General features: G+C 40.3%; 1 protein-coding gene across 1 annotated transcript in view; it reads right to left on the reverse strand.

The window, feature by feature from the left end:
* Positions 1 to 20247, reverse strand: part of kcnd1 (potassium voltage-gated channel, Shal-related subfamily, member 1) — a 142217-nt gene extending 121970 nt beyond the window's left edge. Inside the window, exon 1 of the mRNA XM_060932396.1 lies at positions 18586 to 20247. Coding sequence (XP_060788379.1) covers positions 18586 to 19700 — 1115 coding nt within the window. The 5' untranslated portion in view covers positions 19701 to 20247. The remainder of the gene's footprint in view (positions 1 to 18585) is intronic.
* Positions 20248 to 21984: the final 1737 nt, after the last annotated feature.

The following is a 21984-nucleotide window of genomic DNA, read 5'->3' on the forward strand; positions in this document are numbered from 1 at the left end:
TTCTTTCACCTCTGCTTTGATCGGCACACATTACTCAGTCTTTTTCTGCACACCAAGCCTAAAATGGAGCATTTAAACAGTCTTTCAGTGGGACACACAAGCCTCATCAGTCGTGGCTGCCTGGAACATGAATGCATCTGGGGATCTTTGTGTTAGCTCGGCAGGAACACGTGCACGCGCGTATGCATGCACATGCATACAAATGTAATCATTCACACCGACGAGGCATTCGTTAGCATGCACAATGAAGCATGCAACCTGCAGGAGCTGCTAGTGTGTGTGTATGTGTGTGTTTGCATTTATTACTGTGATATCAGCTTGCATAGTGCATATGGTGACTTCAATCAGATTGTTGATTGTAGTCTGAATGTCATTTTAGGTGCGTCAATCATGTTTCTAAGCCAGTTTTTGGTCATCTCTGATGAAGTTTTACCTCACTGTTCAGATCCCACACTGCCTTTTTATTGTTTTGTCAGCTATAAAGGACAAACTGCGACTGGCAGGTTAATATTGTGTTCCGTAAAGGCTGCGCCCACCTGAAACACAGTAGATGCACATCAGTGTAACCTTGAGGAAAACTTTTCAAGGCTGTTTAATGGAAAAATTCCATCATAGAGCTCAAGCTGTCCAATCCTACATGGCTGTAACACTGCATGGTTCACTGGTTTCCCCGCGATAACACATCTGATTAGGCTTGTGTGCTAATTATCAAGGCTTTTATGACCTGAAACAGGTGTGCTCAAGGATTACAGAGTGACTGGAGTTTCACGTAAAATCAATTGGGTATCGATTACTTCAATTACATTCAGCACCACCATTACCAGCACATAGACCTATGCGTGGTGTGTTTATCGTTATTGTGTGACATGAAATCGATATCTCATGACAATACTATCAATCTAAGAACAGAAAACAAAAAGAACAGGCTCTCATATTATATATGTAATACATTGATTCAATTCATAGAAGAGCAAAACCTTTTCTCTTGGCGTCCTACGGTACCATCTGAATGAAGGCGCTGGCCGATGGTACCACTGTGGCTCAAACCTTGATGTCTAGAGAAGCTTGCTAAAGTAGGTACTTGGGTAAAACACTTACTCTCTCCATTCGAGATGAACCTGAATCCTGAAAGTGTCAGAATGAACAGATTTTGTACGAAGCAAATGCAAATACAGATACGAATAGGAGGCAGAGTGTGTTTTTCCTTGACAAAACCTTGGCAGAAAGGTTCACAAGGCATCTGGTTATGCCTGGAGGTGTGCATCATGACTGGTATCCTGCAGCCTGGGCTCGCTCAAATGGGAGGCTTTTACTGTCATGCGGTAAAAGGACAAAGGAAGACCACATTCATGTTATTATGGCGTCGCGTGATGTATTTACAATGTTCATCTTTAGTAACTGCCTGATCAGAGTCATGGGAATTTAAATTAAATTAGAACCAATTAAATGAGAAGATATTGAAAGCAGGTACAAGCAAGCAGGATTTTAAAAACAAAAACAAACAAAACAGCTCTGTGCACTAATTATGAACTGGAATGATGTAGCTGAGGTTGAGGAACTGTCCGAGTTAAAATTCGTACACCATGCTGATGGTGCTGCTGTTTCACCTAACGTTTTTTCCAGTATTTTCCAACGTTTCTTGAGGCAAAGTGGTCAGGTAACTTCTAGTTTAGTCCATGTCCACTTTGGGTTAAATACAAATATTTGGAGCAATATATATAAATAGTTGTTCCGCAAAACAGTGTCATACATGAGCTGATAGCCAAAGAGGCGCATCGCACCGAGTTGAGTTGGCTATAAATCATGTACGACGAGATTGAGTGGAAGAACTGTTTTATTCTATCCACATTCACTGCATTTTGAGAAACACAGCATTTTTATTTTTTGCAAATTCAAAAAATAAAATCTTTATACAAAACATCCGACAAAATCATTTCCACTTAGAATGTAAGCAAAGTGGCAAAATGACACTAGCAATTTGTGAAAAATTCTATAATAATAATCCTTGAAAAATAAAAAAGATACCTTCTTACCATTAAATACTTTTATTCTATGTTCTGTTGCACTTTTTTTTTTGCGTTTTGGGGTTTTTTATTTTCAAGTAGTTTTTATTTCGTCCTTGGTTGGTTCAGCAACATGCGCCACCATTTTTGTTTTTCTCTACTCACAGTAAATGAGCTGACAGTCCAGTAGTAGCGTAGCCAATCAGAGCGTGCAGTTACTCATATCCAGTAAATGTGAATAGAATATATAATTTTGTTTTAATTAATTTTTTTTTTTTTTTTTGGGGGGGGGGGTGTTTTTGAGTAGAATTTTTATTTTGTCCTTGGTTGGTTCAGTAACATGGTCCACCATTTTCTTTTCTTTTTTTGTTGGTTGGCAAACCAACTGAAAGGTGCATTACTGCCACCATCAGGGCTGGCATGTGGAACAGGAGATATTGGGGGGGGGATTATTTTATGTAGCTATTTCTCATCTCATCTCATGATCTCTAGCCGCTTTATCCTGTTCTACAGGGTTGCAGGCAAGGTGGAGCCTATCCCAGCTGACTACGGGCGAAAGGCGGGGTACACCCTGGACAAGTCGCCAGGTCATCACAGGGCTGACACACAGACACAGACAACCATTCACACTCACATTCACACCTACGGTCAATTTAGAGTCACCAGTTAACCTAACCTGCATGTCTTTGGACTGTGGGGGAAACCGGAGCACCCGGAGGAAACCCACGCAGACATGGGGAGAACATGCAAACTCCGCACAGAAAGGCCCTCGCCGGCCACGGGGCTCGAACCCGGACCTTCTTGCTGTGAGGCGACAGCGTTAACCACTACACCACCGTGCCGCCCCTGCAGCTATTTCTGTTTCTTTTAAATACTTGATAAAGTGATATATCTGACGTGATGTGCTCTGTCATTTTGCTTTTCTCTACTCACAGTATACGAGTTGATATCATAGTAGTAGAGTAGCCAATCAGAGTGCACGATTGCTCATATCCAGTGAATGTAGATAGAATAAATATGGATATATTATCTTTGTGTTACACCTTTCCTATTCATAGTTCAATATCTTCTTGTCTTTGAGATTATCCATAATGGCAAGTGTTCAATAAGGCATTGTCCTGACTGAGTTTAACCACATACAAGAGCATTGTGAGATATAATATAATATAGAACTGCTCAGTGGTAGACTATTATTGGGGTGTGTGTATGAAATCTGTATGAAAAGTAGCCATGCAAGATAATATACAGCATGAAGAAAAAGTAGAATATTTAATACCCATCTCTTGACAATGACACAATTATCTGAAACATGAGAAATGGCACGATTCATTTATCATCTGATACAATGTATGGTCAGATTAAAGCTCCTGATGAGAAATGGATTGTGGTCATTAACACTAATGTGAATTTGATATCTAAACCAACCAAATTTATCAAGACTGTGAAAGACTGCATGGGCAAACAGTGCAAAAATTTAAGAATAACATTCCTCAGTGTAAAATTGCAAAGAATTTGGGGATCACGTCATCCATGGGGACATCATCTAGGGACCATTTGGCTTGTTCTCAGTGAACAGTTCAAAAGCCAGCATCTGTGATGGTATGAGGTGCGTTAGTGCACATGACATGGGTAGCTTGTACATCTGGGAAGGCATCATTAATGCTGAATGATATATCCACGTTTCAGAGCAATATGCTGCCATCCAGACAAAATATTTTTCAGGGAAGGCCTTCCTTCTTTCAGCAAGACAATGCCAAACCACTTTCTGCACATCTTAAAACTGCATGGCTCCATAGTAAAAGAGTCCAGGTGCTAAACTGGCCTGCCTGCAGTCCAGACCTGTCTCCCATTTACAGTGGTGCTTGAAAGTTTGTGAACCCTTTAGAATTTTCTATATTTCTGCATAAATATGACCTAAAACATCATCAGATTTTCACACAAGTACTAAAAGTAGATAAAGAGAACCCAGTTAAACAAATGAGACAAAAATATTATACTTGGTCATTTATTTATTGAAGAAAATGATCCAATATTACATATCTGTGAGTGGCAAAAGTATGTGAACCTTTGCTTTCAGTATCTGGTGTGACCCCCTTGTGCAGCAATAACTGCAACTAAACGTTTGCGGTAACTGTTGATCAGTCCTGCACACCGGCTTGGAGGAATTTTAGCCCGTTCCTCCGTACAGAACAGCTTCAACTCTGGGATGTTGGTGGGTTTCCTCACATGAACTGCTCGCTTCAGGTCCTTCCACAACTTTTTGATTGGATTAAGGTCAGGACTTTGACTTGGCCATTCCAAAACATTAACTTTATTCTTCTTTAACCATTCTTTGGTAGAACGACTTGTGTGCTTAGGGTCATTGTCTTGCTGCATGACCCACCTTCTCTTGAGATTCAGTTCATGGACAGATGTCCTGACATTTTCCTTTAGAATTCGCTGGTATAATTTAGAATTCATTGTTCCATCAATGATGGCAAGCCGTCCTGGCCCAGATGCAGCAAAACAGGCCCAAACCATGATACTACCACCACCATGTTTCACAGATGGGATAAGGTTCTTATGCTGGAATGCAGTGTTTTCCTTTCTCCAGACATAACGCTTCTCATTTAAACCAAAAAGTTCTATTTTGGTCTCATCTGTCCACAAAACATTTTTCCAGTAGCCTTCTGGCTTTTCCACATGATCTTTAGCAAACTGCAGATGAGCAGCAATGTTCTTTTTGGAGAGCAGTGGCTTTCTCCTTGCAACCCTGCCATGCACACCATTGTTGTTCAGTGTTCTCCTGATGGTGGACTCATGAACATTAACATTAGCCAATGTGAGAGAGGCCTTCAGTTGCTTAGAAGTTACCCTAGGGTCCTTTGTGACCTCGCTGACTATTACACGCCTTGCTCTTGGAGTGATCTTTGTTGGTCAACCACTCCTGGGGAGGGTAACAATGGTCTTGAATTTCCTCCATTTGTACACAATCTGTCTGACTGTGGATTGGTGGAGTCCAAGCTCTTTAGAGATGGTTTTGTAACCTTTTCCAGCCTGATGAGCATCAACAATGCTTTTTCTGAGGTCCTCAGAATTCTCCTTTGTTCGTCCCATGATACACTTCCACAAACATGTGCTGTGAAGATCAGACTTTGATAGATCCCTGTTCTTTAAATAAAACAGGGTGCCCACTCACACCTGATTGTCATCCCATTGATTGAAAACACCTGACTCTAATTTCACCTTCAAATTAACTGATAATCCTAGAGGTTCACATACTTTTGCCACTCACAGATATGTAATATTGGATCATTTCCCTCAATAAATAAATGACCAAGTATAATATTTTTGTCTCATTTGTTTAACTGGGTTCTCTTTATCTACTTTTAGGACTTGTGTGAAAATCTGATGATGTTTTAGGTCATATTTATGCAGAAATATAGAAAATTCTAAAGGGTTCACAAACTTTCAAGCACCACTGTAAAACATTTGACACATTATGAAGCTCAAAATACAACAAAGGAGACCCCGAACTGTTGAGCAACTGAAATTGTATATCAGGCAAGAATGGGACACCATTTCTCTTTCAAAACTATGGCAAGTGGTTTCCTCAGTTCCCAAACACTTAGAGTGTTGTTAAAAGTAGAGGTGATGCAACACAGTGGTAAACATGCCCCTGTCCCAACTTTTTTGAAACGTGTTGCTGACATCAAATTCAAAATGAGCATATTTTCAAAAAACAATAAAATCTCTGTTTCAACATCTGATATGTTGGCTTTGTACTATTTTTAGTGAAATATAGGGTTTCCATGATTTGCAAATTATTGCATTCTGTTCACGGGCGATTGCTCTAAGACAACGAGGGAGGCTCAGCCTCCTCTAAAAATGACGAACATCGTGTAGGATGAATTGCGCTAGGCTTATGTTATAGCCGACCTTATAACATTACTATTTCAGATCCAGAATCATAGAAATATATGTGCTCAACCCACTACAGTGCGAAATCATTCCCTTATAACTTTCCCCAGTTCGCCTAATGTGTGCATGAGTTTTTCCCCCTTGTGACAGCGCGATGCAGCCCAGCCTCAGTGGATTGGGAGCTATGTGCTTGTCAATCTCAAAATGCAAGACAATTATTGGACAAATACTGCGAAAACGCCCGCCCACGGAGTCTCACGGACTCCCAGCCTCAGTGGACTTCAATGGCATTTGGGAGCTCTGCGCTTTTCAATCTCAAAATGCAAGACGGTTATTGGACAAATACTGCGAAAATGCCCGCCCACGGACTCCGAGCCTCACATGGGAGGGACATGGCAGTTTCCGCGAGGAGACTGGTGATTGGTGAAAGCGGCCGGATATTTTCTTTGATTGACAGCTCGTTTCAACTATAGACAGGCAGCATAATGTTGCCAGATTGGGCGGTTTCCTGCCCAATTGGGCGGTTTAAGTGCATTTTGGCGGGTTTTGAACATATTTTGGGCTGGATAACGTCAGCAGTATCTGGCAACATCAATTCAGTCCCATGTGGATTCGCAAGTGCTGTGGTGTATTGTAAGAGATCGGCTTACATTTCGATTTCATTCATTACATACGGTTTCTACCAGCTTTTTTAATTTGTATATATTTTCATTGTAAATAAAGTGTAAATATAGTGTTGTCAAGTTTGCTATCTTAGTTCCAGAAATTTTGTTTATTTGAGTGACTGAACTTGAGGGGGCTAGTCAGCTAGCAAGAAAGCTGCGCACAGATGCCAAGCATTGCTGATTTAATTTTGGCGAAGCCATTTGCCAGTCTTCCTTTCGAGGAAAAAATTAAAATTAAAGAGCAGGGTAGACCAACGCCTCAAATTGACTTGGTGAAAAAGGCAGGGAATAATACTCGTTCCTTTCAGCTCTCCTGGTACAAGAAAGTGAATTGGCTAACAGCAAGTGACCCACATCAACAACAGTAAATAGGCTACTTTAGTAATATGTCATGGATGGACCAAAAATATAGAATCTATTTAAAATGTTTATGCTGAGTATATTATATTGAAATATATGTTTTTCTGGATATGAATTAAACACCGCTACAATTTGGAAAACATTTTTAAACAAAAACACAGCCGAGGTCAATTTTTAAACAACATGCCACAATTTTAAAATATAAAATGTTAAAACATACCCCCCCCAACACCACCATCATGTATATTGGACAGTAGGCTAATGGGCCAAAAGAACCTGTTATTTCACAGTTTGTGACCCTGCCAACAATCAGCCAGATCAGAGGCAAGAGTATGGGCAAAATTGATGTGTTTTTTCTTTTAAAATCTGGAAATATCGTAACCGACCAGCCTCCCCTGTTTGAAAGACTACCAGCCGCCACTGATTCTGTTTTTATTTACAGTTTACACAGCGTCCCAGCTTTTTTGGAATTAGGATTGTAATAAAGTGCAATAAATTCAGAATTAACTCTGCAACTTAAAAAAAAAGAAAAAAGAAAAATCATGTTAATAATTATACCTCCAGGGAAAGTTGCAGTGGGGCAAAAAAGTATTTAGTCAGCCACCAATTGTGCAAGTTCTCCCACTTAAAAAACATGAGAGAGGCCTGTAATTTTCATCATAGGTACACTTCAACTATGAGAGACAGAATGGGGGGAAAGAATCCAGGAAATCACATTGTAGGATTTTTAATGAATTAATTGGTAAATTCCTTGGCAAAATAAGTATTTGGTCACCTACAAACAAGCAAGATTTCTGGCTCTCACAGACCTGTAACAACTTCTTTAAGAGGCTCCTCTGTCCTCCACTCGTTACCTGTATTAATGGCACCTGTTTGAACTCGTTATCAGTATAAAAGACACCTGTCCACAACCTCAAACAGTCACACTCCAAACTCCACTATGGCCAAGACCAAAGAGCTGTCAAAGGACACCAGAAACAAAATTGTAGACCTGCACCAGGCTGGGAAGACTGAATCTGCAATAGGTAAGCAGCTTGGTATGAAGAAATCAACTGTGGGAGCAATTATTAGAAAATGGAAGACATACAAGACCACTGATAATCTCCCTCGATCTGGGGCTCCACACCAGATCTCACCCCGTGGGGTCAAAATGATCACAAGAACGGTGAGCAAAAATCCCAGAACCACACGGGGGGACCTAGTGAATGACCTGCAGAGAGCTGGGACCAAAGTAACAAAGGCTACCATCAGTAACACACTACACCGCCAGGGACTCAAATCCTGCAGTGCCAGACATGTCCCCCTGCTTAAGCCAGTACATGTCCAGGCCCGTCTGAAGTTTGCTAGACAGCATTTGGATGATCCAGAAGAGGATTGGGAGAATGTCATATGGTCAGATGAAACCAAAATAGAACTTTTTGGTAAAAACTCAACTTGTCGTGTTTGGAGGAGAAAGAATGCTGAGTTGCATCCAAAGAACACCATGCCTACTGTGAAGCATGGGGGTGGAAACATCATGCTTTGGGGCTGTTTTTCTGCAAAGGGACCAGGACGACTGATCCGTGTAAAGGAAAGAATGAATGGGGCCATGTATCGTGAGATTTTGAGTGAAAACCTCCTTCCATCAGCAAGGGCATTGAAGATGAAATGTGGCTGGGTCTTTCAGCATGACAATGATCCCAAACACACCACCCGGGCAACGAAGGAGTGGCTTCGTAAGAAGCATTTCAAGGTCCTGGAGTGGCCTAGCCAGTCTCCAGATCTCAACCCCATAGAAAATCTTTGGAGGGAGTTGAAAGTCCGTGTTGCCCAGCGACAGCCCCAAAACATCACTGCTCTAGAGGAGATCTGCATGGAGGAATGGGCCAAAATACCAGCAACAGTGTGTGAAAACCTTGTGAAGACTTACAGAAAATGTTTGACCTCTGTCATTGCCAACAAAGGGTATATAACAAAGTATTGAGATGAACTTTTGTTATTGACCAAATACTTATTTTCCACCATAATTTGCAAATAAATTCTTTAAAAATCAGACAGACAATGTGATTTTCTGGATTTTTTTTCTCATTTTGTCTCTCATAGTTGAGGTATACCTATGATGAAAATTACAGGCCTCATCTTTTTACGTGGGAGAACTTGCACAATTGTTGACTGACTAAATACTTTTTTGCCTCACTATATCTGTACAGACATATTAAACGTGCTGAATGGTCATTTCTGGATCCACATTATTGAAATTAATGCCGTTCAAGACTCTGAGCTTACCAAGGCTTTTGTGTATCGAAGTTTCTAGACAAGCACTGGCAGAATAGCGTGATGAAGCTCATTACAGTTCTTTTATTATTATTATTATTATTATTATTATTGCTGTCATTGGAAATACTGTGTAGAATAAATGAAGGTAAATATGAAAATGATAACTAATTATCTAATCATAGACTTCTTTATTAAGAATATACTGAGATTAAATTATGAATAGTCCTAGTCGTATTAATCACATTAATTTTCCCATCTTTGCAAATTTGTCTTAATTTAGCAGTCTAGAGTCCACCCACCCAATTGGCACATGAATTTCACAGTGCTTAGTGTGCTCAATTCACAGTTTTCTATTAAAGATTATTATTTCAATACCATACACAAATATACACCAAGCAGAAAGCTTTGGGCTGAAAATGGAAAGTTGCTCCAGAAGTGTGGACAAATACAAACAATTATTTCATGTACTGTATATCCTTCCATATTTTGTGTGTAATGTGTATCTTTACACTGCTGAAGTCATGAATTTCAGGGTGATATACTGTTGTTACATCATGTAGTAAGACACTGGTGCTGGACTTATCTACTCTACAAGCTGTAATGTTGTGCAAGAACATTTGTCTTTTATTCTATCCACATTCACTGGATATGAGCAGTCACGCACTCTGATTGGCAACTCTACTACTAGGCTATCAGCTCATATACCATGAGTAGAGAAAAACAAAATGGCAGAGCGTGTTGCTGAACCAACCAAGGATGAAATAAAAACTTGACTCGAAAACAAAACCCCAAAAAATATACAAAAGCAACAAAATATGGAATAAAAGTATTTGATGGTAAGAATGTATCTTTTTTTTATTTTTCAAGAATTATTATTATTATTATTATTATTATTATAGCATTTTTTTACAAATTCTTACTGTCATTTTGCTGGTTTGTTTACATTCTAAGCGGAAATGATTTTGTTGGACGTTTTGTATAAAGTTTTCATATATCGAATTTGCAAAAAATAAAAATGCTCTGTTTCTCAAAATCCAGTGAATGTGGATAGAATAAAACAAACAGTTATTCCAGTCAATCTCGGTGCTATGCTCCTCGTCGGCTGTCGGCTCATGTACGACTCGATTTCGTGGAATAACTGTTATATATTCAAGGTCAGGGTTACAAATAAATCAGACACACTATTACGACTGCTAAAGAAGCACTTACTTCATAATTCTGAAAAATCAGAGCTTTCAGATGTCTCCTGTTGCCGATCACTGTAGCAAGGGGTCAAAAACTATAAATGCTACCACTGAACCACTAGTAAACCTCCAACACCATTGTCTGCATCTATTTTCTTCCAATTATATGCAAGTGCTTTTCTTGAATGCACAAAATATGTAATAAAACAGATAATCACATGCAAAGAAAGATATATTCTGATTGCCGCAGCTCATACGTATGCATATACTGTACTATATCTATAAACTATACTTTCATACAAGCAAATGTGAGTTGTGATAAACACACACATTGAATGTAAGCCTTGTCCCAATGGTTGTGATAGCCTTCCTCCTTCTACCCATCCATCACTGTGAGAGATCGTGCTGTATCAGTGGGGAAAAAAAAGACCTACAGCCCACACACGTCTTTTCTCTCCTGCATGCTGTACCTAATCACCAGCAATAATGTGACAGGCTCCTGTAATTTACTCCATATGGATGTTAAACGGACTGCTGTCATGTTTACTTGCATCTTGCTCAGCAACATGACGTGCAGTAAAGGATTTGATTTGGACGTGAAATGCTCAGGCTATCTGTCTTACAGAAACTGCTTTTTTAGAATCCTTGATTCATAACAAATCCATCCTGAATAGTAAACATTGTTGCTAACCTTGCTAACAGGGCTGTTTCACAATCATGGTTGTCTTTTTGAATGTTGACACGACAAAGTTTAATATAACATCTGTTTAACTTATAACGAGAAAGTAAGGTTAATAATATAAACTTAGATTACACATTTTTCAGTTTTACTCAAATTAGGGTGGTGCAAAAATGAGTACACCCCACAACAAAAACTACTACATCTAGTACTTTGGATGGCCTCCATGATTTTTAATGACAGCACCAAGTCTTCTAGGCATGGCATGAACAATTTGGCGACATTTTGCAACATCAATCTTTTTCCATTCTTCAACAATGACCTCTTTTAGTGACTGGATGCTGGATGGAGAGTGATGCTCAACTTGTCTCTTCAGAATTCCCCAAAGAAAATAATTTCTTTACACCACAAAGGTGAAGGCTACAAGAAGATCAGCAAAGCTTTACTTATCAGTCAGAATACTGTAGCAAAAGTGGTACAAAAATTTAAGAAAGATGGAACTGCAACCATCTCACAGAGACGTCCAGGTCGTCCACAGAAGTTAACACCTCGAGAGGAGCGTCTTCTGATGAGAAGGGTTGAAGAAAATCGGCGTGCAAGTTCACTGCAGTTATCTAAAGAAGTAGAAAGCCAAACTGGGGTGACTATTTCCCGTGACACAATATGGCGTACACTGCAGAGGAATGGCATGCATGGATGCTGTCCACGAAAGAAGCCTCTCCTAAAGCCCAGGCACAAAAAAGCCTGCCTAGAGTTTGCCAGGGCCCATGCTGACAAAGATGAAGACTACTGGGACTCGAGACTCTGGAGTGATGAGACCAAGATAAATGTTTTTTGGAACTGATGGCTTCAAAACTGTATGGCGTCGCAAAGGTGAGGAATACAAAGAAAAACACATGGTGCCTACAGTGAAACATGGTGGTGGCAGTGTCCTTATGTGGGGCTGCATGAGTGCTGCTGGTGTCGGGGAGCTGCATTTCATTGATGGCATCATGAATTCACAGATGTATTGCTCTATACTGAAAGAGAAGATGCTACCATCACTCCATGCCCTTGGTCATCGTACACTTTTCCAACATGACAATGATCCTAAACACACTTCTAAGGCCACTGTTGGATTTCTGAAGAAGAACAGGGTGAAAGTGATTCAGTGGTCAAGTATGTCTCCTGATCTGAACCCAATCGAACACCTGTGGGGAATTCTGAAGAGACAAGTTGAGCATCACTCTCCATCCAGCATCCAGTCACTAAAAGAGGTCATTGTTGAAGAATGGAAAAAGATTGATGTTGCAAAATGTCGCCAACTTGTTCATTCCATGCCTAGAAGACTTGGTGCGGTCATTAAAAATCATGGAGGCCATACAAAGTACTAGATGTAGTAGTTTTTGTTGTGGGGTGTACTCATTTTTGCACCACCCTAATTTGAGTAAAACTGAAAAATGTGTAATCTAAGTTTATATTATTAACCTTACTTTCACGTTATAAGTTAAACAGATTGTTATATTAAACTTTGCCTTGTCAATATTTTGGAAATTGTTTGTGTTCATTGAGATATTGTTTAAAATGTTACTTTTCAAAGGGGGTGTACTCATTTATGCTCAGCACTGTATGCTGGAGTTTCTTATACCTTATTGTACAGGGACACACCAGCCCTACCTACAGCACTAATGTCTCTTATAAGTTCTTATATGCAGGCTCAGTTTTGACCTTGTGCTCATTTCATTTACTTCTACTTTTATTATTCCACTTAAATTTTACTGGTTAAATCCAGAATTGCATTTTTTAGCACTAAATAGGTTTTTCTTTGGGATGTATAAGTACTTTTATCCACAATCGAAAGATATTTAAATGGAAGTTAAATTTTATTTGTCAACTAAGTGCCTCTGAAAAGATCCTTTGTCCATAAAAAATGTTCTCTCTGGAAAACACTCACCACATGATGAGGTTGTAAATGATGTTTTAAAAGAAAAGATTTCTCTTTTGAAGCAGAATACTTTGCTATTCTTCTACTTATTTCAACTGTTCCTGTTCGGGGTCGCCAAAGCAGATCTGTTCCGCATAGGTTTTACACCAGATGCCTTTCCTGATGCAACCCTCCCCAGTCTATCCAGGCTTGGGACCAACACTAAGTACACACTGGCTTGTACAACCCCAGTGGCTGGGTATTTTAACTAATCTGCATGTCTTTGAAGTGTGGAGGAAACCCACATAGACATGGGGAGAACATGCAAACTCCACACAGAAAGGCTCTCATTGGCCATGAGGTTCAAACCCAGAACTTTCTTGCTGTGAGGCAACAGTGCTAACCACTATACCACCATGCCGCCCAGGCAGAATACTCTGTTGTCGCACAGTAAAAAAAAAAAAAACAGGACTTGAAACAGATGCAAGACACACTTGCAGCAGAGCTTCACATGTGGTTGAAATGTGATTCTGTCAAAAAGTGTCCTCTCCAGAAAACCACAAGGATCATCAGCACTTCAGTTGTTATTACAGTTACCACCGTGTACAAACAAACATTGCTCCACAGTATGTACTTGAAAATTTGCACTTCACATACGTCATATCCATTTCAACAGTTTTTCACTTTGTATCCCTTACTCTTGTGCACTATAAGAAAGTTGATCAATTTTAGAAATACACTATATGCCATCTTCTCACCACAAGTAACACACCTAGTATATGACCTGTTACTCTGAAATTCTGTACAGTTCATTTCCATCCATAACTGCTTATCCTGTGCAGGGTCACGGGCATGCTGGAGCCTATCCCAGCTGACTATGGGCGAGAGGTGGGGTACACCCTGGACAAGTTGCCAGGTCATCACAGGGCTGACACCTGGAGACACACAACCATTCACACTCACATTCACACCTACAGTCATTTTAGAGCCACCAATTAACCTAACTTGCATGTCTTTGGACTGTGGGGGAAACCAGAGCACCCGGAGGAAACCCACGCAGACATGGGGAGAGCATGCAAACTCCACACAGAAAGGCCCTCGCCGGCCACGGGGCTCAAACCCAGAACCTTCTTGCTGTGAGGTGACAATGCTAACCACTGTGCCGCCCTCATTGCTATCTCAAAAGGTAATTTTTGGGAACAGAGAAACACAAAAATCTGAGGTTTGATTTTTTTGACTATTGTGGACCCAAAAAGTATACCCTGATTGTGAAACAGCCCAACAAGAAAATCCTAGTACTGTAAGCAAAGAGAAAACACAACAGAATTTTACCACAAAAATGCTCAGATTTTCCAAAGATCTGCACCAAGCAATTGCGATAAAAACAGTAAGGGAAAAATTTGGATGAAGGCTACTTAATAACAAACACCTACTCCATTTTTTTTAACCAACTGAAAGAGACCACAATGGTTTCTAGTGAATTCACAAATTTACAGGTCAGAGTTCACCTCCAAATGAAAGTTCATCTTTCACAGCCTGTGTCCTTTCCCTTTCAGTGAACTGCCTTTTCTACTTTCTAACTGCTGTTTTAGCTGAAAAGGCAGAAAATCTTAGCTTTCAGGTGCCTCACATATTGCTGTATCAAGGGGTCATCATGAAAAATCTTAAATTCTATGGTGGTGAAGATCGCCCAGCATGTCGTGGGAGCCTCACTTCCTGCTACTGAGGACATCTACAGGAAGCAATGTCTCAGGAGAGCCATAAACATCAACAAAGACTCCTACCACCCAGCATACAAACTGTTCACTCTCCTGCCCTCTGGAAGGCGCTACAGGAGCCTTCGGATCAAAACCACCGGGTTCAGGAACAGGTTTTTTTTTTTCCTTCAGCTGTTTCACTGCTGAACTCCGCTCCCCAGCGGCTCCCCCTCACACACACACATTCACCACCCCTCCCGACCAAACTGAATTGACTTGAACTGACTTCACTGCACTATCATTATTTGTACTATTGTTTATTCATACTGCATTTTGTATATACTGCAAATATTTATATCATACCATTGCATTATAGTACATTCATATCACACATTGTACATACTGTAAATATCTATATCATTATACCATTACATACCCTGTAATTTCTGTACATTTATATTTATGTATATCACACTTATTTATTGCTATGCACTTCTGGTTAGATGCAATCTGCATTTCGTTGCCTTGTACCTGTGACATGTGCAATGACAATAAAGTTGAATCTAATCTAATCTAATCTTAAAACATGGATGCTGGAACAACTGACTAAGATCAGACAGCAGGAAAGGTACATACAGTACCAGTCAAAAGTTTGAACACACCTTCTAATTTGATGTTTGTTCTTTATTTTTATTGATTAAAAGTCATTTCATGTCTTAAAATAATGATGGATGTCGTTTCTCTTTACTTAGTTGAGTGGTTCTTGACATAATATGGATTACTTCAGTTATAGAATGGGGACATTTACTGTTTGATTATCTCAAACGCATTAAACAGCATCATCAAGGCTACTTTTTTGCTTACCATATAATTTCATATATGTTCCATAGTTTTGATGTCTTCCGTATTGTTCTACAATGTAGAAAATAGTCAAAAACAAAAAAAAACTATAAATACCACTTATGCTATAATATTGCTGGGCATATAATCAACTGTACAGTATATGTGTGTTCATACTGCTGCTGCACACACTACCACTTTATTGCACATATAAACATCTGTACATCTGGGTTAATTACTGCAAACTGTATGTACAACCTTACATACTCTGTAATCCTGTTAAAGGTCAGAATTGTTGGAAGTTTTCAACTGGAATTTTTAACCCAGTTCATAATTTGCTAATTGTATTAGAGAGACGAACTATACGTAGGGTTAGGTTTAGGGTTTGGATTTGGGAAGACTTTGTATTTTAAACTACTTGATGACATAATAAGTCTAGACTCATTAATAAATTCAAAATATATATCACTCCTCTCATTGCCATCATTGCTGGTTTAGTGGTTAAGGTGTTGGGTTAAGAATCAGAAGATTCCAAGTTTGAATCCTGGTTAAGTATGGAAAAAAGATATTTTTAAAAAATGCTAATTAGGTAGATAAGAATAGACAGATGAGAGGAAATACTAGGTAAGTGTAGATAGAGAGGAAGTGGATGGAAGAAAGAGAGACAAAATAAGTGCTGGAAAAACCCCTTTTAAGAATCTTTGATCATCCAAAATTTTTACCAAGGTTGGAAATTATGAGCTCCATCCATTTTGTCATATCACTACAGTGACGTGGCTGCTCGGACAGCTTCAGTCATCAAAGTGTCTAGGGAACATTACAGTAGTGGTTTCCCACTGCTTTCTACTGGATTATTATAGAGGTTTTCTCCTCTCAGCCATTCACATCTATGGACAATTTAGAGCCACCAGTTAACCTAGCCTGTATGTCTTTGGACTGCAGGGGAAACCAGAGAACACCCATGCAGACAATATGCAAACTCCACACAGAGATGTCCTCGTCAACCGCTGGGCTCGAACCCAGAACCTTCTCGCTGTGAGATGACAGTGCTAACCATTACACCACCATGCCACGCAATTATGAGCAAGGTTAGAAAAATTTAACCCAGGTCAAAAAAAAATCACCAAGGTTGAATTTTTTTATCTGTAACATTTCCCGTCCGTAAATATGCATTTAAATATTTATAAACATATCTGTATAGTGTAACTCTCCACTGTCCATCACTGTATATACTGTAACATATAGCATCACTATGCTGCAGTACTTACTTCTGGCACTTATCTGTAAATAATACTGTATTTTGCACTTCCGGTTAGTTGCTAACTCCATTTCATTGGCTTTGTACCTGCACTCTGCACAATGACAAAGTTGAATCTAAGGTCTGTACTAAATTAGGAAAAAAGGCATTTACGTTTTTTGTGCTTTTGCTTGGAACCTAATTACAAATTCACCTGAAACTTAAGGAATTTGTCTCATTACACATATTTTAAATTATTTGCAGACAAACATCCAGCTATAGATGTTTTGCCTTATTTTTTGGTACATCATTTTTAATGAACTTTTGTTGATTACTTTTAAATTATCTCTTCATCTCATCTCTCTAGCCACTTTATCCTGTCCTACAGGGTCGCAGGCAAGCTGGAGCCTATCCCAGCTGACTACAGGCAAAAGGCGGGGTACACCCTGGACAAGTCGCCAGGTCATCACAGGGCTGACACATAGACACAGACAACCATTCACACTCACTTTAGAGTCACCAGTTAACCTAACCTGCATGTCTTTGGACTGTGGGGGAAACCGGAGCACCCAGAGGAAACCCACACGGACAACATGCAAACTCCGCACAGAAAGGCCCTCATTGGTCACAGGGCTCGAACCCGGACCTTCTTGCTGTGAGGCAACAGCGCTAACCACTACACCACCGTGCTGCCCTTATCTCTTCATTGTGTAACTTATGTTGTAAATTATTTAATGTTGTGTGTATTGGCTGTATGCTTTGTTAACTGTGCTGCTGCCTGTCTTGGCCAGGACGCTCTGGTAAAAGAGATTTGAAATCTCAATGAGCCTAAGGTTAAAATAAAAAAAATAATTTAAAATATCATCTAAAAGTTGGTGGGGTGTACAAACTTTTGTCTGGTACTGTATGTGGAAATTCTGCTGCTCTGCATAAAGCAGTTTTCAGTGTTTAAAACAGTAAAACACTTTCAACTCAAAGCAATAGCTAAAAATGCTATAATTAATTTTTCACTCATTTATATGGACTTATTAATAAGTCATGGATCGAAAACACATCACTCAATGCAGGTTTATCAACAAACATCAGTTAATACTTTACTTATAGTTTATCAGTGCTATGCTGAACACTTGATTAATGTTAATTAATGCAGTAAATTCTGCTGATCCCCGCTATTTTTTTGCGTGGTTTATAGTCCACTGGACGTTCATAAAAATATCTGTATGATATGAGAAGCATAGTACAGAACAATTCTCCAGGATGTGCATTTTTTTATCTGCTCCTATGTGATATCTGTAATAAAATACTGCATCACGAGACATGAGAGAACCATCCTCCAGAATAACATGTGTGATCAAACACTGCGCGACAAAAGTGTGAAGATTCTGGAGAAGTTTTTTCACAGCCTTTTTGTCTTTTGCACAGATTATTTCAGATAGTACCTGATACGGAGTGCATCACACTCTATAAGATGGTGCAAAACTTTCCACAGAACTTGTATGTAAGGACACTGTCAGCAGCATGCATGAAAAATGAAGCTGTAAGTGGATTTAGGCACAGGGGAATTTCCTAAAGAGTCCTTAATGGATCTCATCTGCCTTTTTGCAAGAACCTGAACACGGCCTGCACGGTTCACCTCAAGGAAGTGCGTACCGGTACATGAAAAAAAAAAGTGTCAATATTCAGGAAGGACGATGAAATTAAAGGCTTGCATGGCCACAGCAAGGTTTATTATGTTCTTGCGTCAATACACATGGATTCGACTAATTTCTGATTTGAATCAAACCTAAACTGAATTGTGTAGTGTTGTAGTTTGGATCCACAGTTACATGTGATGTAAAGCCAAAAAAACAGATGGACTCACCCCAGCGTTGTCATAGTGACAATGGTGTACCAGAAGGAGGCTGGAATGCTGGTGAAGTTGGTTTCCTTGGTGCCTTTCTCAGCATAGAACATGACTGTGGCGAAGATAATGATGGCCATGGTGAGGGAGAAGAGGAGGAAGCCAAGCTCAGAGGCACAGCTCTTTAACGTATAGCCAAGGATGCGCAGGCCCTGTGAATGCCGTGAGAACTTGAAGATACGGAAGACCCGGAAGACACGCAGTGTGACAAAAGCACCACTCACGTCCTCATTGTCAGGCATGACCAAGCCAATGTAGTAGGGCATGATGGCCACAACATCGATGATGCTCATCACCGAGCGCATGAACTTGCAGCGGCTGGGGGCGGCGAATAACCTCATCAGGTACTCGAATGTGAAAATGAGCACACATGCCGTATCCATGCAAAAGAAGGCCACTTCGTACTTCTCACCGCATGGCAAGTCCTTTTGGTTGCTTTTGGGAGCCCGGCATGGAACAGTCTCCACTACGTTAGCAATGACCGAGACGGCAATGAAGAAGCCTGTGACATAGTAGAACACCAGAGCCATCGTGCTGGTGTGCGGATTCTCAAAAGCTCGCCATAAGCGTTCACGAGGTGTACTGTTCGGAGGTAAGGGTTGGTCTGTCACCATCTCTGCTTCTGTGTCCTCAGCCAGCCTCTCCTGGTTTTCCTTTTTGCGGTCCCGGTACTCTTCCATGCAGCAGTCCCCAATGATGTCCGGCACGATGCCGTAGAACGCGAGTTCTTCATCAAAAGCTTGGATGCACTCCTGCCGTGGGTAGTGCAGCTTGCCTGTGCGATAGAAGTTCAGGATGTGTCGAAACATCTCCGGGTCCCTGTCAAAGAAATATTCCTGAGTGTCTTCATTATAGAAGAATTCCTTTTCAGAGCTTCCCAGCAAAGTGTCAGGATAACGGTCCAGGGTGTTTTTCCACGTCTGGAAGCGAAGCCCACTCACGTTGACTATCAGGATCTCATCGCTGCGGCTCTTCTTATCGACAGGAGGTTTGGGCATGGTCTTTTTGGCCAGAGGAAGCCAACCAACCGCAGCTGCCCGGGCAAAAGGTAACCATGTTGCAACTCCGGCAGCCATTTTTGTTTTGTTGTTGCTACAGTTTTTACCAAAGTAGAGATTATGCAGAGAGTTCAGAGAATGGCGTAGGACCCTGAGGTGATCTCTCCGGACTTTTTTGAAGTAAGAGGAACAAGAAAGGAATTTCCAAACTAATCATTCAAGCTGTTCAAGATTCTTTGTTTGGTTGGTTGGTTGGTTTGTCAGCCAGACCTCATGGTTCAATTTTTTTTTATTTTAGTTTCGTTTTGTTTTTTTCAGTCTATATGTCCATGTAACTCACAGGGGAACGTTCCTGCAAGGTGAGCGGGTTCAGGCAAATTCCATCATCATCATTAGGGAAAAAAACCTCGCAACAGTCCCTCTGGACTACTGAGGATACATCTGATGCCATTTGACATCACATGGCGAACTTATTTCTGTGAACCAAGAAAAGAAAAGGGTCCCTTAAACGGACCCTGTGTATATTCAGATTCTCTCCTCAGAGCCTTTTTCCTCCAGGGTCCTCTTCATAAAATCATTTTACGGGAAGCCTGCTGGCTCTTGTTCACACACACTGATTAAAGACGATCAAATTCAAATTCTTATTAAATTGTGATGATGGTGTCTGAAAATGCAAGATAGGCAAATCTTGCTTTACTGCTCTCACTCTTTCTCTCTCTCTCTCTCTCTCACACACTCTCTGGTGTTTAAGAGCTTTGATGCTGAGTGTCTCCCCTCCCTTACAAGTGAGCCTTAAGTGGCTACTCGATTTCAGCGACGGTCGACGAGGCTTTTGAATGGAGATCTCGGGATTGCAGGCGCCTCTATTCCAAATACGGCAAGTTCCTTAATGTCCCTGTCAGAATAAACACAACAAGAGCTCAGATACTGTACAGCTCTGACCAGGGAAGCCTGGATGCACTGTCACTGTTGTTTGTACCTAAGCTTTTTGTAGTCTTCTCTGGATAAACAAGCTTCAAAATAAGTTGATGAAAAGCCTCTTATGAGTAACATTAACATTAAACTTTAACAAGATGTACGTATTTATGTAAAAACATGCATCAAAATACACAGGAATTGTGCATATCTAGCATATGCCACAGTAAGATCATGACTACCAATTATGTTTTGGACCTGTAAACTGTATCACCTCCAAAAATAAATGAATTGACAGCTTTCAGAAGGTCGCTGACTAACATACTGTCTGATGAAATCGATATTATTTTCTAAGCTTCTCAATTAATTAAAGAAAACTTCATGTTGCTGCGTAAACAAAAGTCTCCGGTAAACAAATACCTCCCAGCATGACAACTGAAGTGAGATTAAAACCAGAGCCATGCATGCAACACTTCGATTTTTGCCTGTCATAAAGCGTCACAAAGGACCTGACTAACCCAACCCAGCCTCAATCCATCCAGTACATCTATCACATGCTCACACAATCAAAAATCAATATCAGTTTACTTCCTCTAATATCACACACCAAGAAGCACATTAAGTTAATTTAGAAGTTAATATAATATAGCAGCTCGGGGGGGGGGGGGGGGGGGGGGGGAAATGCATACTGTAGACTGCTAGCTACCGTAAAAGCATATAGAATAAAATGAACTGCTTTTTATCCTTATATTGATATTGGTTGTGTAATTTTTTTTTTATAATATCCATCTTGGGTAGAGCTTGTTGCTTGTAGCTCTATAGTCCCTTACAGTCAATAAATCCATGTATTTTATAAAAACTCTCAACTCCTGGAATACGATCCAAACATTTCTGAGCAAATTAAACTGATAAAGAAGAAGTAGTGATGATGGAAAGTCTGAGTGTGGAATGAAGTTATGAGCAGTCAACATGCTCTAAAACTCAAAGGTCTCACAGGCATCTCTAATCTATTTTAGAGCTTAATAAGGATCATAATTACCTCCCATTATGAGGATCCTGAAAGGATGATGGGTCCTGTGTGACAGAAAGCAGGTGACAGAAAAGGGAAAAAAAGAATGAGAAATGGACAGGCAAGAAAGAGATGATCCTCTGCAGCCGTCTCAGCATCGCACATACAGGCTAAAGAAGAAGTGATTGTAATGTTTAGTCCTCCTAGCCTGCCCCTCTCTCTCTCTTTCTCTTTCTCTCTCTCTCTCCACTCCTCTCCTCTGCTTGTGCTGTTCTTCTCCTGCACTGCTTCTCTCTCTCTCTCTCTCTCTCTCTCTCGTTTGCTTGCTCAACCCCCTCCCTACATCTTTCTCTCTCTCTCACACACACACAGGCTTTCTGTCTCTCTCATATACTTATGCATCCATCTAATACTTTAACTTGCAAATGCATTGCATCC

The sequence above is a fragment of the Neoarius graeffei genome, chromosome 10 (assembly GCF_027579695.1).
Source record: "Neoarius graeffei isolate fNeoGra1 chromosome 10, fNeoGra1.pri, whole genome shotgun sequence".
In the NCBI taxonomy this organism is placed as follows: Eukaryota; Metazoa; Chordata; class Actinopteri; order Siluriformes; family Ariidae; genus Neoarius; species Neoarius graeffei.